Genomic DNA, 20,559 nt, shown 5'->3' with positions numbered 1-20,559 from the left:
AAGGGGACCCTATCTGGAGATAGGGATAAAACATTTTTTTTTAATTTGCTTTGTTTGTTTTATCTTATTTTTGTTTTAATTTTTTAATCTCTTCAGAGACTAGGCATTGAAAAGACTGACCCTGCCACACTGACAGATGAAGAGATAAACAGATTTGCAAGATTGGACATTGATCCAGAAACTATAACTTGGCAAAGAGGTACCAGAGCAAGGCGTATGCCCACTGGTTCAGTTATGCTGCACACCCCGTGCCCTCCCTGAACGGTGGTAAAATGGCAGGTCCAGAGCTTGCGTGTTCTTGTGTTCATGGTTAAGGGCTGACCAAGATGACAACTTACTCCTTTTCCTGGTCACCTCTACCAATCTCTCTCCTTATTAGCTGTAATCAAACCTCCTTTTGTTTGGTCAGTTGGACATTTTGCTGGCTCTTCAGTGTTCACTGGTGTGAGGATGGTTTTAAGGAAGTTCATGCATAAACCAGAAGTAACATTTTTGCAAGTTTCATTTTATGCAGAAAGTTTCAGTGTCATGAAGTAGAGAAGTATTGTTTAATCACTTCTTGAATCATGTTGCCCTTTATTCTTAGAATTCTTGTCTGGCATAAGTGACTTGATTTTTCTTGTCGTTCTGGAGCTTGCCTACTCATTTTTACCTCGTTTAACAAAGTAGGTAGCCTTGAAGGTCTAAACATTTAGCAAGTTGGTGAGTGAGTTTCCTAGTTTCCCTGCCATATGTTGCCTTTCTTTATATCAGCCAGCATGGCTTAGTTTTTTATTTTGTACCAACAGTGCATCCATCCAAACTCTATCACTGCTGAGAAGGAATTTTTATCCAGGTGCACAGAATGCTGCTAACAAGTAATTTATTGACTGTTTTTGTGATTGTCATTGGCTCAATAACTGTGCTAGCTAATGGCATTTTTAAGGTAACTCTCTTAGCATCTAAAACTACACTGATATTTCTCTTCTTTTGTTTCAGTAGCTTTAACCCTGTGGTATAATACTTTGTGAGGAATAAAGATCCAGTTTGAAAATTTGGTATCTCCTTCACTTTTCCTTTGCTTTATATATAATTTCATGCTTTCTGAGAAGGCAGAAGTAGACAAGGGAAAAAATAGATCATACCCATTGACTGGTTTATACATAGAAATTAGATACAAGGAACTTGACACTATTTAAAAAAATTTTTTTTTAATTTGTTTTCTGTGGAATTTGGAATATGCTTTGAAACAGAGTCCAGATTTCTAGTTAATAATAATTGTTTGAATTCTTTAGAAAGCGTAAACAAAGCCACTGTACAATCCTGTCTTTGATTCCTACACATTAACAGTACGTGAACATCATTTCTAAACTTGAACCCGTATTCTAGCTTTACCATAAAATTTGAAATCAAATAGTCATTAAGTTAGATTTATCACTTTAAAATTCTGCGAGTTCCTCTAACTCTGTGGTCCATTTTTCTTTCTGCTGTGCCTACTTTATCTTTCTCCCACGTCTTCCCTTTCTCCTGTAGTGCTGGATACCAACGATAGATTCCTGAGGAAGATCACAATCGGACAGGCTCCAACGGAGAAGGGGCACTCACGGACGGTAACTGTTCCTTTCTAAGTAGATTAGTTCATGGGGATTGGATCCTTGCTGCTTCTCTCCTCCTCCGTCCTTTCCCGATCAATTGATTCTGCCAGGTGGTGTTCCACCTTCTTCCTTTTAAAGTGGGAGCGAGTTGGTGTGTGGCATTGAGCGCTCTTGACAGCTTTTGCAGTAAATCCCATGTATCACCTGTGTATTTTCCCCCAGCATTTTCTCCCAGAGGTGGAGAACCCCCAGTGAATATCCTTGCACACAAATTGATTAAAATTGCTTCTTCTTTGTGGCTGTCTTGCAGTACCTCTCTTTAGTGTGAGAGCTTCCACGTCAGTCCCTGTATATTAGGGAAACCATAATCACAAGCTGCCTCCAGAGGGATTGTTGGTCCTTCTAGGACTTTTATTTCTAAAAACTGTCTATTCAAAGTCTTGGAATATTTAATTACAAACTTTTTTGCTCTTAGGGGATTATTTTCATTAAGTTCTTCGTGTGCTGTTCTTTTATTCTGTCCTTTCAAGTTATTTGTTTAAGCTTAGGATGTAAAGAGAATCCACACTTCTGGGTTTAACACAGCTTTCCTTATTGTGTCTTTTCCCTGCCAACAGGCCCAGTTTGATATCTCCGTGGCCAGTGAAATCATGGCTGTCCTGGCTCTCACCAGTTCTCTAGAAGACATGAGAGAGAGACTGGGCAAAATGGTGGTGGCATCCAGCAAGAAAGGGGAGCCCATCAGTACTGAGGATCTGGTGGGTCCTGGGGTGATTCTTCTGCATCTGTATTCCCAGCCTCTCTCAGCAGCTACCAATAACACAGATTGTGGTATAGTTAAGATACTGCAATTAACTAATGAAGTCATATGATCTTTTTACTTAGTAAATAAATATGAAATTTATAAAAAAACACCTCCACAGAGAGTGACAGGCAGTATGTTCCGGTAATAGACCACAGTTTTCAGGTGGTTTGAGCGTTTATATTCAACCTGTGAATATTTCCAAGAGAGGGTGTCTGACTTCAGTTTCAGAGAGCATCAAGAGTCCCAAGTCTAAGTCCCTTAGAACTGAGCTTAGAATCCCACCCTGGCCCCTCGCCACAACAGGCCTCCTTGCACAGAAACCTCTCATCACAAAGCTCATTGGTCCCGTGTCCACACTGATAACCATATTCTAAATAGCTCAACCTGGTCTTCTAATGATCCTACTTGGCTAGTTGTCCACGTCAGGATTTTTTCTGAACTGTCTACATGGTAATATGAAGTTTGAAATGAGATAATCTCTAGATTAATTTTTAAAAGCCTATTTGTATTGACACACACCAAAATGGTTGGTCTACAATTAGTGGTATGTCAGATGAATTCAGCAAAAGGGGGAAATACTGATTTTTTTGTTTTCACAGTTTCTGTATGTGAGAACAAAAATTGCTTTAAATTTTTACTCCAAACCAGAAACCTAGAAATTCATGGAAATTGAAATCTATAGCTTTGTCTTACATTGATACCAGTTTGCTCATCCATGGTTGGATGGCTTAAAAGAGGGTCCTGATATATAAGAGTTGATGTTGAACTCCTGGGTAAATTTCAGTTTAAGGTACAGGGTGCGCATGCATGCTAAGTTGCTTCAGTCGTGTCCAATTCTTTGCAACCCAGTGGGCTGTAGCCCATCAGACTCCTCTGTCCCTGGGATTCTTCAGGCAAGGATACTGGAGTGGGTTACCATGCTCTTCTCCTGGGTACCTTCCCAACCCAGGGATCAAGCCCATGTCTCCTGCAGCTCCAGCATTGTGGACAGTTTTTTTTTTTTTTTACTGCTGAGCCACAGGAGAAGCCCCATGGTACAAGACACACATGTTAAATTTGGTTTACAGCCATTTCGGTCCAGACACCAGAGTTACCTGCACTTCAGTATTCTAGGAACTAGCGTTTTCATGCTGTCTAAAATGGATTCCCCGCATGAATCAGTAACCAGAGCTTCACTGAGATGCTTGTTTCCAGGATTACATATTTTTCCAGAATTTACATATGAATGCCATTTTCATTCTCTATTCTCCTTTAAGGTAATTGGTAGCTTATAAGTACATGAATGACTGGTCTAGTTTAGGTAAAAATAATCATTAGTCCAAGATGGCCAAAAATGGAACATCTAAGAATGTTGAATTTTGGCTTCAAAAGGGAGGTTTTTTGGCTGGTGGGAATCAACCATTCATGCCTTTGTTTTGTAGGGAGTGAGTGGAGCATTGACGGTCCTTATGAAGGACGCCATCAAGCCCAATCTCATGCAGACATTAGAGGTGAGCAGAGTAACTCCCGCCGTCCTGGACTGGTTGGAAAGCACAGTGTCCCTAGGGAGACGCTTCTTTTCCTGCTGCTGCTGCTGCTAAGTCACTTCAGTTGTGTCTGACTGTGCGACCCCATAGATGGAAGCCCACCAGGCTTCCCCATCCTTGGGATTCTCCAGGCAAGAACACTGGAGTGGGTTGCCATTTTCTTCTCCAATGCATGAAAGTGAAAAGTGAAAGTGAAGTCGCTCAGTCGTGTCTGACTCTTGGCGATCCCATGGATTGCAGCCCACCAGGCTTCTCCATCCATGGGATTTTCCAGGCAAGAATACTGGAGTGGGGTGCCATTGCCTTCTCTGTCTTTTCCTGATCATCTCTTTAGTCCCATTCTTCTCATAGTTACGACTGGGACTTCACTGAAATATAAAAGAGGTGGCTTCATACTTGCCCTTTTTCTTTTGGATGCCAACTAATTTTGGTTCCCCTTGACGAAATGGTCCCTTTTGAAGCAGGATTGGCAGCTTCACTCACAGTGTCTTGATTTCCACAGGGCACTCCAGTGTTTGTTCACGCTGGGCCATTTGCCAACATCGCACACGGGAATTCCTCCATCATCGCAGACAGGATTGCACTCAAGCTTGTCGGTCCTGAAGGGTTTGTAGGCAAGTACTTTTGCAAAATCAGTGATAGACCATTTTTCTTTCAACATCAAGGGAGTTGGGGTAGCATTTTTACAGTTGCTTTTGTCCTTACAGTGACTGAAGCAGGATTCGGAGCAGACATTGGAATGGAAAAGTTCTTTAACATCAAATGCCGGTATTCTGGTCTCCGCCCACACGTGGTGGTGCTTGTCGCCACTGTCAGGGCTCTGAAAATGCATGGAGGTGGCCCCACGGTGAGATTCAGGGGTTGGAAGTGTCTGATTCTCAGTCATGTTCTGAAGGCTAAAGGGAAGCTGCTGACTCCTGCCTGTTTCTTCATTAAGCTGCTCTTACCCTTATGATTATTAGGGTACCAAAGCAGGGCACGTCCAGATGGCTCTTGTGCTGGCCGTCCCATCACTCACAGATGGTCCCAGCTCTTGGAGAGGGCCAAGTTTGGCCTCGTGGCCTACCTTTCTGAGAAAAACACCTGATGATATCCAAACCCCTCCAAGGACATGTGCTTGGCTATATTTACCGAAAAACTCTTTCTGTTCTGACTGTTCTTTTTATATCTGAGTCCCATTCCCTCTAATGGTGCTGCTGGCAGCCAGCCAGCCAAACCATTTAGCTTGAGATAGAGGTCAGTGTGCCAGGCAGGACTGATAGCAGCCTGGGCTGGGGAGAGGAGGAGAAGAAGGGCAGGTATGCTGGACCTGCCTCCAGTGATGGGGAAGACAGGTGAGCGCGGTTTTCCTTCATCTCTGTCCTGAGACTGTGTTTTTTCTTCTATTCACACTGCTTAGAAATGGTACTTTTTGCACTATCATCGGACTTCCCAGGTGGCTCAGACAGTAAAGAATCCACCTGTAATACAGGAGACCCAGTTTGATCCCTGGATCAGGAAGAACACCTGGAGAAGGCAATGGCAGCCCACTCCAGTATTCTTGCCTGGAGAATCCCATGGACAGAGGAGCCTGGTGGGCTACAGCCTGTCGGGGTAGCAAAGAGTCAGACACAACTGAATGACTAACACTATCACTGTTGTAACCTTTTCTTCAGCGTGTATGTGTGAAGATACGGCTCTTTTTCAGGAATTAGTTGATGAAGTATTAAATTCCTGTCCTCTGGGAGCTGGTCTTGTAGCTTGAGCAGTAAGACCTCCCTCATCTGCAGAAGAAAATCACTGTTCCTTAGTGTAGTGATCAGGGCTTTTCCTGATAGAACTGTTCTCAAGAATGTTGGCCTCAGACCTTCCTGACACACTTAAAATTATTAAAGGCCTAAAAGAACTTTTGTTTAGGTGAGTTGTGTCTATTGATATTTACCAAAGTAGGAATTGAATTTTAGCATAAATATTAACATAATGAAATGCTTACATAAATACTTTTTTTAAGTGACTCTGTTTTCCAAAACAACATTTGGGCATTGTATGTTTTTCAGATCTCTTCAGTGTCTGGCTTAATCAAAGACTGCAGGATTCTCATCTTCGGCATTTAATCTGTTGTGATGTCACATGTCACATAATCTTTGGGCAAATCTTTGGGCAAATCGTAGACTTCCTGAGGGAATGAGAGTGAAAATATGAGAGGCATAATATCTTAGGGTTATGGAAGTAGTTCTGACCTCCTGGACCCCAGGAAAGGTTTAGGTCCCCACCAAGGGGAGAACCCCCGCCATCACAGCCCCACACACCTCTCCGGTCCGCCTCGTCCTGTGGCCCTCACTAACCCAGGACGTCCCTTTCTTCTGGGCTGCAGGACGGACTCCCTTTCTCTTCCCCATCATTGCCAGCGTATCTCCTCTTCCATCCCCTCACTCATCCTCACGCCATTGCGCCTCCCTTCCTCCTGATCTCATGGTCTGAGGAATCATGTGGGCGTGTCAGCTGGCAGCAGTGAGGAAGCGCTTTGCACACAGCTCTGTCGGGAGCCTGGCCCGCTGCTCCTGTACCTCCCAGAGCCATGTGAGGCCCAGCATGTGGGATCAGGTCCCAGCTTCCTGCCCCGCCTCTCTGAGGCCCCTTTTGGAGCTGGAGCACCGTGGTGTCAGGAAAGGCAGCAGAGCACTCGGAAGGTTTCTTAGTCCATTGCCCAGTGGGGTCCCTGGGACCGGCGCCTTCACCCTCACGCACTTCCCTGTGAACACAGTAGGTCCCACCAGGTACCTCTAACCGTAGAGGAAGAAAATTCTTGTGTGTTGTTTCCCTCTTGTTTGTGCTGCTCACGTGTCCCAGTTCAGCCCCCATGCACTCAGTTCAGCTCCACAAGGTGTGGGCTGGCTTGGTGGACCAGCTCATGAATACATTGCCAGGCGCATCTCAGACTCCACAGCAGACGTCCTAGGGTGGCTCTTGCTGGGCTGGCAGCTGCCTTTTTCCCTATACTCAGCTCTACTTCCACCCCCGCTGCTGTGTGCTTTCACTCGCAGGGGAATACATCACTTCCTCCGCCCGCCTTCATGGATTCGTCCCTTCTCCTCTCTTTAATTCAGTTCATGAAGGTCTCCCACCCTGCTCACAGCAGTGACTTCTGTCCTGTGCCGTAGTTTTGGTCATTTGCTCTAAATCCTTAAGGCAGGAAACAGCTTTCTACTGCTGTATATCCTCCACCCCACCCCACCCCCAGCCCCCTGCCCCAAGAATGCAGCTTCTGGCTTTGAACAGATGGCAAAGCATCGTTAGCAGCTAAAATCTTACTGTAAGTAAAAATGCCTCTGACTTTGCTTCTTTATCTTCCAGGTTAGTGCTGGACTTCCGCTTCCCAAGGCCTACATAGAGGAGGTAACTTCAGTCACTTCTCATTGCTTGCCCTAGGATGCACCCCATTCCGAATCAGCATTTCTCAGCCTGGCATATCTGGAAATGAGTGGGCTGTCACATGACCCAGGGCTGTTCCTGGGAGCAAGGGGCCCGTAGTGTGCTGAACAAATGTACTAAATGGAACAGGGAAGAAATGCCTCATAAAACATTTGCCCACAAAGGATATCAGTAAAACTGCTCCCCTAGACCAGCGGTTGAGTCTCAACCAGAAGCAGCTCCCCCCATCCTAGGATATTTGGGAATGTCTAGAGACATGTATTTTTGATTGTTACAACTGGAGGTGGGGAGTGTTACTGGCGTTCAGAGCGTAGAGGCCAGGGTTGCTGCTAAAGAGGGATGCTATGATTCGCAGGATACCCCCCACTACAAAGAAATAAGGAACCATGCACTAATCTAATGGAAGTTTCCTTGTCTTCCCTGCCTTGGCCGGTTGATTCACAAATGCCATTCAAATCAGAGGCAAGTAGGGGGATTTTCTCAAGTGCTTTTTTCTCTGCAGATTTAAATTCATAGTCAAGGGCCAAGCTAGGGTGAGCACCCTGGTTATTTTTCTAGGCAAGGTTTTCATAAATTGATATGGTTTATAGCAGTAAGCAGGAACTCAAAGAATTGTGAGCGTACAGCTTCTCATGTTCGTATCATTTACCATCAAGAAGCGTCTCTGGTGCCAGTTTGGGGTGGTCTTGAGAGAGGTGAGGGCACCATGTGAGATGGTAAGGTCAGCGGCTATCACCGTCGATTCAAGTTCTCTGCCTTTTTTTGGAGGCTTTTAAATTGTCAGGCAGTACAGGGTCACTTTTCAGCCCCCAAATGAAGTAATTCAGAAGCAGCTAGCAAAGCATTGCTGGTGCCTTCAGCCTGCCTGTCTTCTGAGTTATGATTTGCCTTTTATGGTCATTTGTGTGATTCACGCGTAGGAGGGGAATTCACAGTTCTGGCCCTCCTGCCACCCCGCAGCCTTTCCTGTGTCTAATTAGAGTGACTGCCCCTCACTGGCCCAGCTGGTGTCTTCATTTAAGAAATTCGCCTTATTTAAAACTGTTCTCAATCAGTCTTACATATTAATTGGTTTTCATGTGACTAGAGGTAAGGAATTAGCTGTGCTCTTTAGAATGTCAACTAAATTCTAGTCTCAGTTTTCAATGATTAAAGGGAAAAAAAAACCATAAATCATGTTTATAATGATCTCAGTTGTTTTGTGCTTATAGCTTACCCTTTCTCCCATGGTTTTATGGAGTCCATAAACCAAGCATTGCTACTGCTGGGTTTTACCCATGATCTTGGGTACATATTTGTATATGAGACCATGATATTTTCATTGTTAAAATACTTAATGTATTTTAAGCTTATATAATAACATACACTTTATTAAAAAAATTAAGATTATAATATATATGATATGAGTCCCCTGTTTAGTGTATATCTCTCAACATTTAAAATTTCCTGCATATGCACATGTATTTTTGTATTTGTCCAAAAATAGCATTAATTAAGCTCTTCATAGTTTCACAGTTTTAGTACATGTTTGAGAGTTCTGTGCTAATACAGATTATCTCACTTTTCATGACTTGTGCATGATACATATTTATTGAGTGTGTATATCATAATTCACTGACTCAGTCCCCTGTTGGAGGAGGTGTGTGTTGTTTCCAGTCTTCTCATGCTGCAAGCAGTGCTCCAGGAAGCATATTTTAAAATATTTCCTTAATTACTTTCCTTTCAGTTTCATAGTGTTTGGTTCTTAAAGATGGTATTTATTTTATTTCTGATACAAGGTTTATTATGGTTGAGTTCATTTAAACCTTTTGAAGCATTACTGATGACTCCACATTTTCTGACAAATGCCATGCACAGGGCTTCCCTGGTGGCTCAGACGGTAAAGAATCTGCCTGCAGTATGGGAGACCCAGGTTCAGTCCCTGGGTTGGGAAGATCCCCTGGAGGAGAAAATGGCAACCCACTCCAGTATTCTTGCCTAAGAAATCCCTTAGACAGAGGAGCCTGGGGGGGGGCTGTAGTCCATGGGGTCGCAAAAAGTTGGACACAAATGAGTGGCTGACAATTTGACTTTTTTGTGTACTATGTGCTCGGCCCTGTCTTCTGATGGCAGCATCTGTGCCATCCTGAACAGTCAGTCTGTACCACTGGGCCGTAGAAGTAACATACAATCTATTATAAAACAGGTTGTAAATGTAATTTATTTAAGGGCATCTGAGTCCCTTCAAACAGCAAATAAGCTCTTAAGATATGGCGTGGTGAGGCAGATGCACAGGCAGATCTCAGCTTTCACTGCAGCCAGGCCACAAGCACAGCTTGCTCCAGGGTCACAGGTCACTTGGCGCGGCCTGGGGAACACATCACCGCCCCTGCGCTGTCGGCTCGTCCTGACAGCAGGTGGCTGCTGGCTCAAGGAGACAGTTTCTCTTTTAAGAAGAGCCTGCTATGTTTTAACTTCTGCTCTCTAACCTTCCAGACCTTCCTCTGTTGTTTCTGCAGGACCTGGAGCTGGTTGAAAAAGGCTTCAGTAACTTGAAGAAACAAATTGAAAATGCCAGGATGTTTGGCGTTCCAGTGGTAGTGGCCGTGAATGCCTTCAAGTAAGTATAGGGTGTTAGAGTTGAGGCAGAATTTGACAGAAAACAACAAAATTCTGTAAAGCAATTATCCTTCAATTAAAAAATTTAAAAAAAAAAAGAGTTGAGGGCGACTGTGGGAAATGGCCCGCAGACATCTCCTGAAGCGGATGTGCAGCCCAGCTCTTAGCTTTGTTCTTTTCTTCAGTTGCTGCTGTCAGTCACCAAGCATTTGCTTTGGGAGCCATTGACGAGAGCCTGCCATATGACAGGAACTGCGTATGTCACGGGACTTGTCACCCTCCCTGCTGAGGGTGTGGAGTCAGATTTGGCTCCTTTGGGTGCCCATCCTCACCAGGTGAAGTGGGTAGCACGCAGGCCAGAACTTAAACGTTCTTTCTGGTCTCTAAAGGCCTTTTGTGCTAAGATAAGGTCCTGGGCCTACAGTTCCATTGTTTCTCCAGGTCTGGTGGGATGGTGTCTTGACAGTTTGTTAAGCATAGTGACCTGGAAATGTTCCTGTAAGAGAACTTCCTTGGGTTGTTTAGTTATTCTCATGCTGGTTTTAATCTTGTTCTGATGGTCTAGCCACAGCAAAATAGGAAACAAAAATTTTGAGAAGCTAGTATTTATTGATTCCTTATGATGTACCTGGAATGTTCTAAGTACCTTGCGTGTGTTTGCCATCTAAGCCTCATGACATCCCAATGAAATGCAGTGATTATGCCCATTCTACCCACATGGACACCAAGACATTGCAAGTCATCCAGCTGGTAAATTGTGGTGTCACAGTTCAAACCCAAGCAGTGTTACTGTTAGTGTCTGTTTATCAGTGGGTAATGCACATGGATTTTTATGGCAAAAACACAACAAATTCTGTCCTCTCCCCCATCCTCAGTGCTTTAACATGAAGTTCTGCCTTTATAGGACAGATACGGAGGCCGAGCTGGACCTCGTCAGCCGCCTTGCCAAAGAACATGGTGCTTTTGATGCCGTGAAGTGCACTCACTGGGCAGAAGGGGGCAAGGGCGCCCTGGCACTGGCTGAGGCCGTCCAGAGGGCAGCTGCAGCCCCCAGCAGCTTCCAGCTCCTCTATGACCTCAAGGTGGGTTAACTGCTGTATGCAAAAAAAAAAAAAAAAACCAAAACACAACGAGATTTCTGTTTAGAGCCCATGTTTAGCAGCTTCAACCTGTGGGTTTGAGTCTCATGGAGGTGAGTTACACGACCACAGCCTGGACTCCCAACTCCAGACAGCTTTCTTAACAATGTACATGGCCGCTTTCTGACCGAGGTGGGTATCCAGACAAGAACACCCGAGTAGGCTGGCTCACGTCCTGACTTTTGAAAAGGCTCACAGTACAGCCCCTTTTCTGGCAGGAGAAAGGCTTACATAGAGAACCAACAGCCTTTCAACCAGGGCACCAGCCATGTTACTGCAAATTGGCACTGGGCTACATCAAGCTCAGAAGTGTCGTCTGACTGCTTCCCAGCATAGGGGAAAGCAGTGTGGTTCTGCACACCCTTCCTGGTACGGGGCTGCCTCGGCTTCAGAGAAGCACTCAGGCGCGAAACCAGAGCACCCTGGCAGGCTTCAGCGTCCTTTCTGTCACTGAGTAAATTATGATACGTCTGGCGTAGGCAGAAGCACTGCTTATTCTGGGGTACAATAAAGTTAGTTCACAAAATGGTTGTTCTTATTATAGGGTTGTACTTTGCTGTCAGTTCTCTGTCCGTGTACTTCAGAAGGCGATTGGACATTAAGCAGTCTGCCCACAGTAACAACTGCCAACTTCGATAGGAACATGGCATGGACATTGCAGCTGGTTCTGCTTGTTATCTAGGCCGCTTTTTGGCCTGGTTTTTAGAAGATAATGATAGACTTTCAAAAATAGCCATAAAAAGGTAGAAGGAAGCAAACCCTATTACTCATGAATTTAACAGTCTCTTGTTTTCTTTGCCCCTCGCAGATCTAATCTGCTTATATCTTAATTACAGTTAATTAACATTCTGTTGACATGGACATTTTCCTGTTGAGCTTTAGTTTTATAGACTGGTTTGAAAACCTGTTCAACCAACTGTCTTTTGGGGAAATGCCTTACGCAGAAATTTGCCCTCAAATACAGAGCGTTTGAGACACCCTCCCTAAGCCCGCCCCCACAGAGTCTGAGTGAGGAACCCCGGTCCTTGGAGGTGAGAAGGAGGCCTGGAAGAAGGGGGATAACGAGGACTTCATGACCCGTTTCTACTTGGAACTTGCGTCTGACAGACGGGAAGCTGTTGCATTTTGTCGTATTCAGCGTCTGTTGGTATTAAATCACTCCTCAATGAAAGTACTTTTGCTTCAGAAGTTCTGAATGTGCCTTGGCATTTATAGAGCTCCAGTTATAAGAGGCATATGAAAGTAATCTCTATTGGATCTTTATAAAGCCGCAGTTGAATAGCTTCACTTTATTCATGTCCGTTATACAAAGCCCCCTCGTAAATGATCACAGTTTAGTTCAAAAGGAAATACTTGTCTTGTAGATAATTATTCTTTTCAGAAAGCAAAACTCGCCCAATGTTAGCCTTAGTTGTTAAGGAGGCATGGAGTCACATACTGCCTAATTTAAGTGATTTGCTCACCCAGGTTACCTGTGAGAGTAGCTGTCTTTCCCGTTTCCTTTGGGCAGTTTCTCTTTGTGCTGTTTGCTCTTGAATTTTAGTGCCTTGAGCTGGGCTGCAAGAGTATTTCAGAGGCCAGACGCCACTTCTGAAGGTTTTTGCCCTAGAGGAAGCAGCCCTGGGCTTCCTCATTAGACCTGGAGGCCACTGGTTGGACCACTGGCCTCTGTCCGCTACACAGGTGCCATGAAAAACATATCCTTTCCCACCATCCTTGTATGTTGATCGTATAAGTCATTAGATTGTTGTTTAAATATGTGGATGATTTTGTTTTTCTATTTCTAAAGTAACAGCAGTTGACAGTCATTTGTGTTAAAGGTAGCATCTGTACACACTGGAGGTTCTGTGAATGGGTATCGGTTGTCTTATTTCATAAACAGTATCTGCTTTGATGGGAGACTGATCATCAGTATTAGAGCGTTACTTTTATTTTTGAAGAAATAGTTACTCTTGAGTAGTCAGCAGTATTGTTTACGATATACCTAGTAAAATCTTACACATGCACACACATACACACATAACTTGACACCTGTGGGACAGTTTCCGCTTATAAAATCTGGGATCTTGTAGTAAAAAAACGTTTCTAATCCAATAAACCTCAAACTCTTCGCCCATCCTTGTATATGAATAAACACCTGTGGCCGTTCTGGGGACCCTGACCTGGAATACCGCTGTGAGTAAAGGTTCATGTCCTCACGGGTGTCGAGTCATGGTCTCCCCTTTCTCTCTGTTAGCTCCCAGTTGAGGACAAAATCAGGATTATTGCGCAGAAGATCTATGGAGCTGATGACATTGAATTGCTCCCTGAAGCCCAGCACAAAGCGGAAGTCTACACAAAGCAGGTAGGTGTGTTCTTTCAGCCCTTTTTATACATCAAGTCTTGGAGGCAGAATGCCTGCGTTCTCCCAGCCCCGCCAGGCACTGCTGTCCTTCTCTGGGCGGTAGCTGTCTCTCCTCTTAAATACTGAGCATGGATTAGGTGGTCCAGTCCCAAGTTCTTTATCTTCCCTGAGGTGGTTTGTGAGTGTGGAAAAGTCATGAGGAAATATGAAATGTCTTACTAAAGCACTGAGAGCCTACCTTGAGTCGTATCTTCACGTCTGCTCCAGACTATCATTTTAATCGGTTATATAAATGAAAGTGAAATATTCATTTGTGGGATATAGTTATGAGGGCTCCACTCCTTTGCCCAACAAGGATTTTTTTTAAATTTATAATGACTTAGCTGGAGGAGAGCGGTGATACAGACATGGACAAAGGGAGTTGGGTGTTTCAAGTAAATTGCAGAAGCACAGTGCCCAGATGTTCTTCGTTGCATTGCCAGCCTTTCCTTTCTCCCACTTCTGTTCTCGTCTTTCCCCAGGGCTTTGGGAATCTGCCCATCTGCATGGCCAAGACACACTTGTCCTTGTCTCACAACCCAGAGCTAAAAGGCGTGCCCACTGGCTTCGTCCTGCCCATTCGCGACATCCGCGCCAGTGTCGGGGCCGGCTTTCTGTACCCTCTGGTGGGAACGGTGAGTGAGTGCTGCAAGCAGAGAGGACCGCTTGTTCATCAGTGCTTCTTAAATCGATTACTGCAAACATTACACAAATGCCTCATTAGCAGAGTTCATGGCTAAGGAGAAAGCTGGAGTCGGACCCATTACAATAAATTGTCTTGCTGTGAACCATCTTGGTCTCAGTTCAAGGATGATGCCATGACTGCTTGTACTGAATAATAATTGTTTCCCGGTGGCAGTGTGACCTTGTCTGAATCCCGGATGGGCCTAATTCATAGGCTATGTCCAGTACTGTTGTATATAATCACGGCTGACTTTTATTGGGCACCTTTTACAGACTAACTTAGTCCTCCCAATAGCCTTTTTGAGGCTCTGCACCTCCTGGCTCTTATCAACAGGCCTGGAGCTTATGCCTGAAGTTCAGGGAATTAACCATTCTTGAGTAAAGAATTTGCTCCTTAAAGTGTAAATGAAGCCTTTAGATAAGAAAGATAAGGTGGTTTATTTATGCTTTTTTTAATTAATTTTTTTATTGAAGGATAATTGCTTTACAGAATTTTGTTTTCTGTCAAACCTTAGCATGAATCAGCCATAGGTATACATATATCCCCTCCCTTTTGAACCTCCCTCCCATATCCCTCCCCATCCCACCCCTCTAGGTTGATATAGAGCCCCTGTTTGAGTTTCCTGAACCATACAGCAAATTCCCCTTGGCTATCTATTTTACATGTGGTAACATAAGTTTCCATGTTACTCTTTCCACACATCTCACCCTCTTGCCCCCTCTCCCCGTGTCCGTAAGTCTATTCTCTATGTCTGTTTCTCCATTGCTGCCCTGAAAATACATTCTTCAGAACCATTTTTCTAGATTCCGTATATGTGTGTTGCCGCTGCTAAGTCACTTCAGTCGTGTCCGACTCTGTGTGACCCCATAGACAGAAGCCCACCAGGCTCCCCTGTCCCTGGGACTCTCCAGGCAATAACACTGGAGTGGGTTGCCATTTCCCTCTCCAATGCGTAAAAGTGAAAGTGAAGTCGCTCAGTCATGTCCAACCCTTAGCGACCCCATGGGCTGCACCCCACCAGGCTCCTCCATCCATGGGATTTTCCAGGCAAAAGTGAGTGGAGTGGCTTGCCATTGCTTTCTCTTATGTGTGTTAGAATATGGTATTTCTTTCTCTTTCTGACTCACTTCACTCTGTGTAATAGGTTCTAGGTTCATCCACCTCATTAGAACTGACTCAAATGCGTTCCTTTTTATGGCTGATTTATTTACGCTTTGAGATGAATTAATTTTTCAAATCCTTCCTTGTGTTACAGGTTTCATACATGTTTTAGGAGGAAAATTGCTAATTGGGAAGTAGAGGAAAGGTTACAGGCATGATTTGGACTGACTTTGTTAGTTAGTTTGGACTCTGTCCCAAAGTCTGCATTGATCCTGTTCTCAGGTTTCCCCCACAGATCTGCCCAGTAGCCTATTTGGTTGGCCAGAAAATTCGTTTGAGATGTACAAAAAAACCCAAATGAACTTTTTGGTCAACCAGTATATCTGCAGTTTTTTCTTACCTGCAATAACAGGATTGAAATAGTGAACTAAGCCAGTACACAAGTAAAAGAAATCAATACATCTCCTTTTGGAGCTTCTTTCAGTTTAGTAAGATGGCAAGCCACTCCAGTACTCTTGCCTAGAAAATCCCATGGATGGAGGAGCCTGGTAGGTTGCAGTCCGTGGGGTTGCTAATGGTCGGACAGGACTGAGCGACTTCACTTTCACTTTTCACTTTCACACATTGGAGAAGGAAATGGCAACCCACTCCAGTGTTCTTGCCTGGAGAATCCCAGGGACGGGGGAGCCTGGTGGGCTGCCGTCTATGGGGTCACACAGAGTCGGACACGACTGAAAGTGACTTAGCAGCAGCAGCAGCAGCAAGATGGCAGTAGGAGGCAGTATTACAGTCAGAAGTACAGAATGTTAAAGCCAAATCCACTTTCAGCTCTGCTGGTTTGGGCCTCAGGAAAGTTCAGGTGTCTCAGTGGTAAAGAATCTGCCTGCCAGGCAGGAGACACTGGTTGGATCCCTGGATTGGGAAGATCCCCTGGAGAAGGAAATGGCAACCCACTCCAGTATTCTTGCCTGGGAAATCCCATGGACAGAGGAGCCTGGCAGGCTACAGTCCATGGGGTCACAAAAAGTCAGACAGCAACAAGAGATGTGAGCCCTGCTCCTTGCAGTGCTCTGGGGCAGTATCATCACATCACAGTGATGGTCAGACAGGCCTGCAAGCCAGTGTCCCTCAGCCCCTCCAGAGGCAGGAGGCCTTGCTATGGTGACAACATTCATCAGTGCTCAGGGTTTGTCGAAATCCCCTTTTAATAAGAACTCTAAACCATTTATCCAGCACCTTGATATTGTAGAACGTACATTGATTCTGGGGAAATTGTCAGCAGCTGAAGAAGCAGAACAGTATTGTCACTTTTGATGCGTGCAGAAGGGTGGCTGTAGGGACAAAAGCAAAACTGAAAGTGTCAGGCCTGCAGTTCGGAGAGAAACACAGCCCGCCCAGCTCCAAGACAGTCTCATCTAGAACAAACCCACATTAGAAGCCCACTTGGACCAACACATTCCCACACAAAATCTAGATGGCTTGATGATCACTGTTCTTCCTGCTTTCTAATTGCTGTTGGGGCCTGAATGAGGCTCAGAGGATTTGAGCATTTTATGTACTGTTCACGGGGTGGTGACTTCTTTTTGGAGGTGTTTTGTTTTTTTTTTTAAATCTAAGTTCCTATATGTATATATATATAATCTTATTTTAAAATGTTTTCTGATTATCAATATGACCAGTGTCTAAGGGGAAAAAAGTCCTACTTGGAAAAGAATAAAAGTACTGAAAATCCTGCTAATTACTATTTGGGGAAATATCTTCAGAATTTTCTACCAACTTGCACATGCATTTCTACATCACTGGGCACCTGTCCTTCATCTTTATAATGTCATCTTCAGGCTCCCTTTTTCTTCCTTGTTCCCACACTCAGCAATTGCTTCTCTTCAGAATTTGAGACTAAAGACCAACATGAGCTCCATATAGTGTGTTCTCAGGAGTGTCGACTGACACTCAGATGTCAGAATCAGGTTTTCTAAAGTATATGTATTTTGTGTTATGGAAGGTGACTCATCCTTTTCTATGACACTTTTATAGTAAAGTTGTAGAAGTTCCATTTAGTCTCGCCTCCTGTCTGGATCTGATTTGAAACTTGTATGTATGTATTCTTTATAAAGGATGTTGTTACAGGTTAAAATATACTGAGTTCTCACTGACAAGACTTTACAAATTTATATCTAAGTAGGTATTTGTCAAAGCCAACTCTTTAGAAGAAACAAATATAAATAAAATCCCTAAGCATTGCAAGTTCAGTTTTAGAAAGCCAGAGTGCACCAGTAGTAACAGTAATTGTAAAACCATCAAGATTGTGTCCAGCAACGTCTTGGCCCAAGTTAAAGTATACTGATTGCTAATCTTTTGTTACTGAAGCAAAAATAATACAAGTATCATCTCAAGACTCATTAAAACAAAATTAAATAGCAGACAAGCCCTACACCTCCTTTTGGTCTTTCAATGTGAGAACCAAGGGGGTGAATAACTGGCTTAGCCTCCCAGCACCTGCCTTGTGGGACAAAGGTGCAAATACCCGCTCAGCCTCCTGTTGTAGCTGTGTGGGAGCCCAGAGGGAAGACTGGCAATTGGTTTGCTGGAGGACTCGAGGGTTTTCTCTTGAGATCATAACAGAATCAGTGACTTGGTTTTTAATTTGTAACACAAAGAGTGCTACTTTATGGACAACTGTAAAATAATATTGTGTCTTGGGCTTTCTAACTGAAAGGAACATGAAGGAAAAGACCTGGTTTAGTTTGTTTTTAATGCTATTTCACATCTCCTAGATGAGCACCATGCCTGGACTCCCTACTCGTCCCTGTTTCTATGATATTGATTTGGACCCTGAAACTGAGCAGGTGAATGGGCTGTTCTAAACAGGTAAGTCATTACTGGCAGAAGTTTTGCTTTTTCCTTATGAGGCATATTTATGAATTATTGGATTCCATCTAAAGCTATGAAAACGCAGATTTCATAATTTAAGATTCCTTTCCAGACATCAGTTGAGAGAAGAGGTGGTAGTAGTGAGCATTGGCAATACCCAGTAAGTGAAATAGTTATTATATTTCCGTACATTTTTGGAAGAAGAGCAGGGTTCATCGCAGATTGGCAGCATCAAGGGGAGAGGCACCATCTGATGAATTGTGGAGGGACAGTGAAGGTTAGACCTCTGTGGAGCCCCAGGAGACTCTGGGCTTGGAGCTGATGGCACATTGGAGGGCAGGAGCAGCTGAAGGTCTGTATACTCTGAATGGATGGCAGGCAGGAGTGAGTAAATGTCTTAGAAAGTAGATGAGAGAAGGAATCAGGAGCAGTCCAGGAATTCTGGGGGTCTTAAATGAAGGGCCCCTAAGTACTCCTCACAATGAGTGAGCCACCTGTGAACATACCAGGTGAAATCTCAAAAACATTAAAGATGAAAATCCTAAAAACCGTTCTCCAGAGAAGAAAAAATGGCTGGCCTGTGAAAGAAGTGAGAATTAGGCTGAACCCGTCTTCCCAGTGGTAAGAGGCTTTTAGACAGTGGAGGAAAGTCCTCCACACTCACAAGGAAAGATGACTTTCCACCTGTATTTACACTCCACTAAAACTGTCCAGAGGTTTTCAAACATGTACAGGTTTGCTGCTCCCACGTCTCTTCCTTGGAAGGGACTTAGCAGTTTACTCTAGCAAAATGAGGACCAAACCAGGAAAAAGGAAGACATGGTTTTCAGATCAAATCTTAATCTGGACTGTAATGAAGGGGAGTCCTGAGAACTGCAAGTGACCCGGAGTTACAAGTCCCACATGAAATAGGAGGAGGGAGGAAAGATGGGAGAGAGCTAAGACAAGGGTGTCAAAAGGGTAATTATGCAAAAGAAAGGCTCTCACATTGTCTAAGAAAGTCAGGGTCCAGGTGGAAGCCAACCATGGCTATCATCTAGGCAACTGTACGGATTGTTGTCACAGAAGCACAGACACCTGTGCTTGGTGCTGGGGAAGCACTGTTCTTCAGGAGGCATATGTGACCTTGAAAATGTCATCATGGCACATGCTTGGTCTGGACTTACACATCCTTGGTCTGGACTTAAAACAGTATTCGCACAGCCATGGTGTAAATCCTGTGCATTGTTTTCAAGTCTGTGGACAGAAGTGTTGATGGTGAGGAAGGAGGTAAATGTTCACACCTTCAGCAGCGGTAGAAGATGATGGTGTGGCGTGGACAGGAACAGGAGATATTTCAGTGCTTAGAGAAAACTGTGTGTTTCTTGTCTTTTTGTCTTTTCTAGATTGTCCATCTTCAAGAAGCTGTTTTGAAAGTTTGGCCGGTGTTTATTCAGGCCTCCTGTCAGGAAGTGTGGGGAAATCAAGAGAATTCAGTCCGTGCCCCAAAGGTCTTCTGAAATGAGTAGTGGGAGTTTCCCCAGAAGCCTTTCTTCAGCCTTAATTTGCATCACTGTGTATAAATTAACCTGAATCGTGTACTCGTCTAATTACCTTACTGAATCCATAGAATAAAAGTAAATAATTTTTCAGTCTCCGCGTTCAAATATAAATTGTAGCGTTAACAGTCTGTGTTGCCTTAGCCCTGCTTTCCTGTGTGATCTGGGAGACCTCTGCCACAACAGAAGAAGCAAGTCCTAGGGTGTACTTTATGATACGTTGTGTTTAAAGGGGGAACAATGAGTGCCTGCTTCTATGTTTCTGGGAGGACACGTAATAAGGAAACCTCCTTAGAGGGCTGAGGGAGAAATAGAATTTGGAGAACATGCCTTTTTGTCATGTGTATGTATATATAGGTTTTTTTAAATGCTTTCTTGGCCTCATTGCCTTGGTCAGTAAGTAAGTCTAGTTTTTTGGGAGCTACCCACACTGTGTGCATATGAAACTTCCCCAACCAAGGATTGAACCCATGCCCTCTGCTTTGGAAGCCTGAAGTCTTAACCACTGGACCACCAGGGAAGCCCAAAATATTGCTTTTTTTTTTTTTTTTAAACTGAGAAAGTATTGCTTAATAGGTTTTTATCCTGAACTTCCTTAGAATTCCCATTGCTGTCACAGCTTCAGCACCATTCTTTTTTTTCTTTTTTAAATATTTTATTTATTTATTTGGCTGTGCCAGGTCTTAGATGCAGCATGTGGGATCTAGTTGCCCAACCAGGGATCAAACCTGGGCCCCCTGCATTGGGAGCTCAGAGTCCTAGCCACTGGACCACCAGGGAAGTCCCCAGCATCATTCATTTTTAAAAGTCCTCAGGAAGGATGGTTATACAGTATTAACCATAGGATGGCTCTTTTGGCTCAGCGAATGAGTATTTAGCTTCTACTCTGTGCCTGAGTTCTCTAGCCCTCCCTACAGGATGTTTTTTC

General features: G+C 44.1%; 2 protein-coding genes across 10 annotated transcripts in view; one reads left to right on the top strand and one right to left on the bottom strand.

Annotated features, from left to right (window-relative positions):
• MTHFD1 (methylenetetrahydrofolate dehydrogenase, cyclohydrolase and formyltetrahydrofolate synthetase 1) overlaps positions 1-19,727 on the top strand; it is a 65,122-nt gene extending 45,395 nt beyond the window's left edge. The window contains exons 16-28 of the mRNA XM_055436581.2: positions 97-199; positions 1,513-1,589; positions 2,192-2,332; positions 3,801-3,869; positions 4,408-4,519; positions 4,613-4,752; positions 7,239-7,280; positions 9,815-9,915; positions 10,819-10,996; positions 13,290-13,397; positions 13,919-14,071; positions 17,997-18,090; positions 19,479-19,727. Coding sequence (XP_055292556.1) covers positions 97-199; positions 1,513-1,589; positions 2,192-2,332; positions 3,801-3,869; positions 4,408-4,519; positions 4,613-4,752; positions 7,239-7,280; positions 9,815-9,915; positions 10,819-10,996; positions 13,290-13,397; positions 13,919-14,071; positions 17,997-18,086 — 1,314 coding nt within the window. The 3' untranslated portion in view covers positions 18,087-18,090; positions 19,479-19,727. The remainder of the gene's footprint in view (positions 1-96; positions 200-1,512; positions 1,590-2,191; positions 2,333-3,800; positions 3,870-4,407; positions 4,520-4,612; positions 4,753-7,238; positions 7,281-9,814; positions 9,916-10,818; positions 10,997-13,289; positions 13,398-13,918; positions 14,072-17,996; positions 18,091-19,478) is intronic.
• ZBTB25 (zinc finger and BTB domain containing 25) overlaps positions 16,018-20,559 on the bottom strand; it is a 46,554-nt gene continuing 42,012 nt past the window's right edge. For all 9 annotated transcript variants that reach the window (XR_016038174.1, XR_008687288.2, XR_008687289.2 and 6 more), the window contains one exon: positions 16,018-16,553. Coding sequence is in view for 6 of the 9 variants with exons in the window: in XM_055436586.2 (XP_055292561.1) it covers positions 16,448-16,553 (106 nt within the window). In the remaining 3 variants the exon portion in view is untranslated. The remainder of the gene's footprint in view (positions 16,554-20,559) is intronic.

Source organism: Moschus berezovskii, chromosome 9 (genome assembly GCF_049115385.1).
Source record: "Moschus berezovskii isolate FMDL1 chromosome 9, NW_MosBer_1.0, whole genome shotgun sequence".
Taxonomy (NCBI): domain Eukaryota; kingdom Metazoa; phylum Chordata; class Mammalia; order Artiodactyla; family Moschidae; genus Moschus; species Moschus berezovskii.
This window is presented reverse-complemented; position numbering and strand designations above follow the sequence as displayed.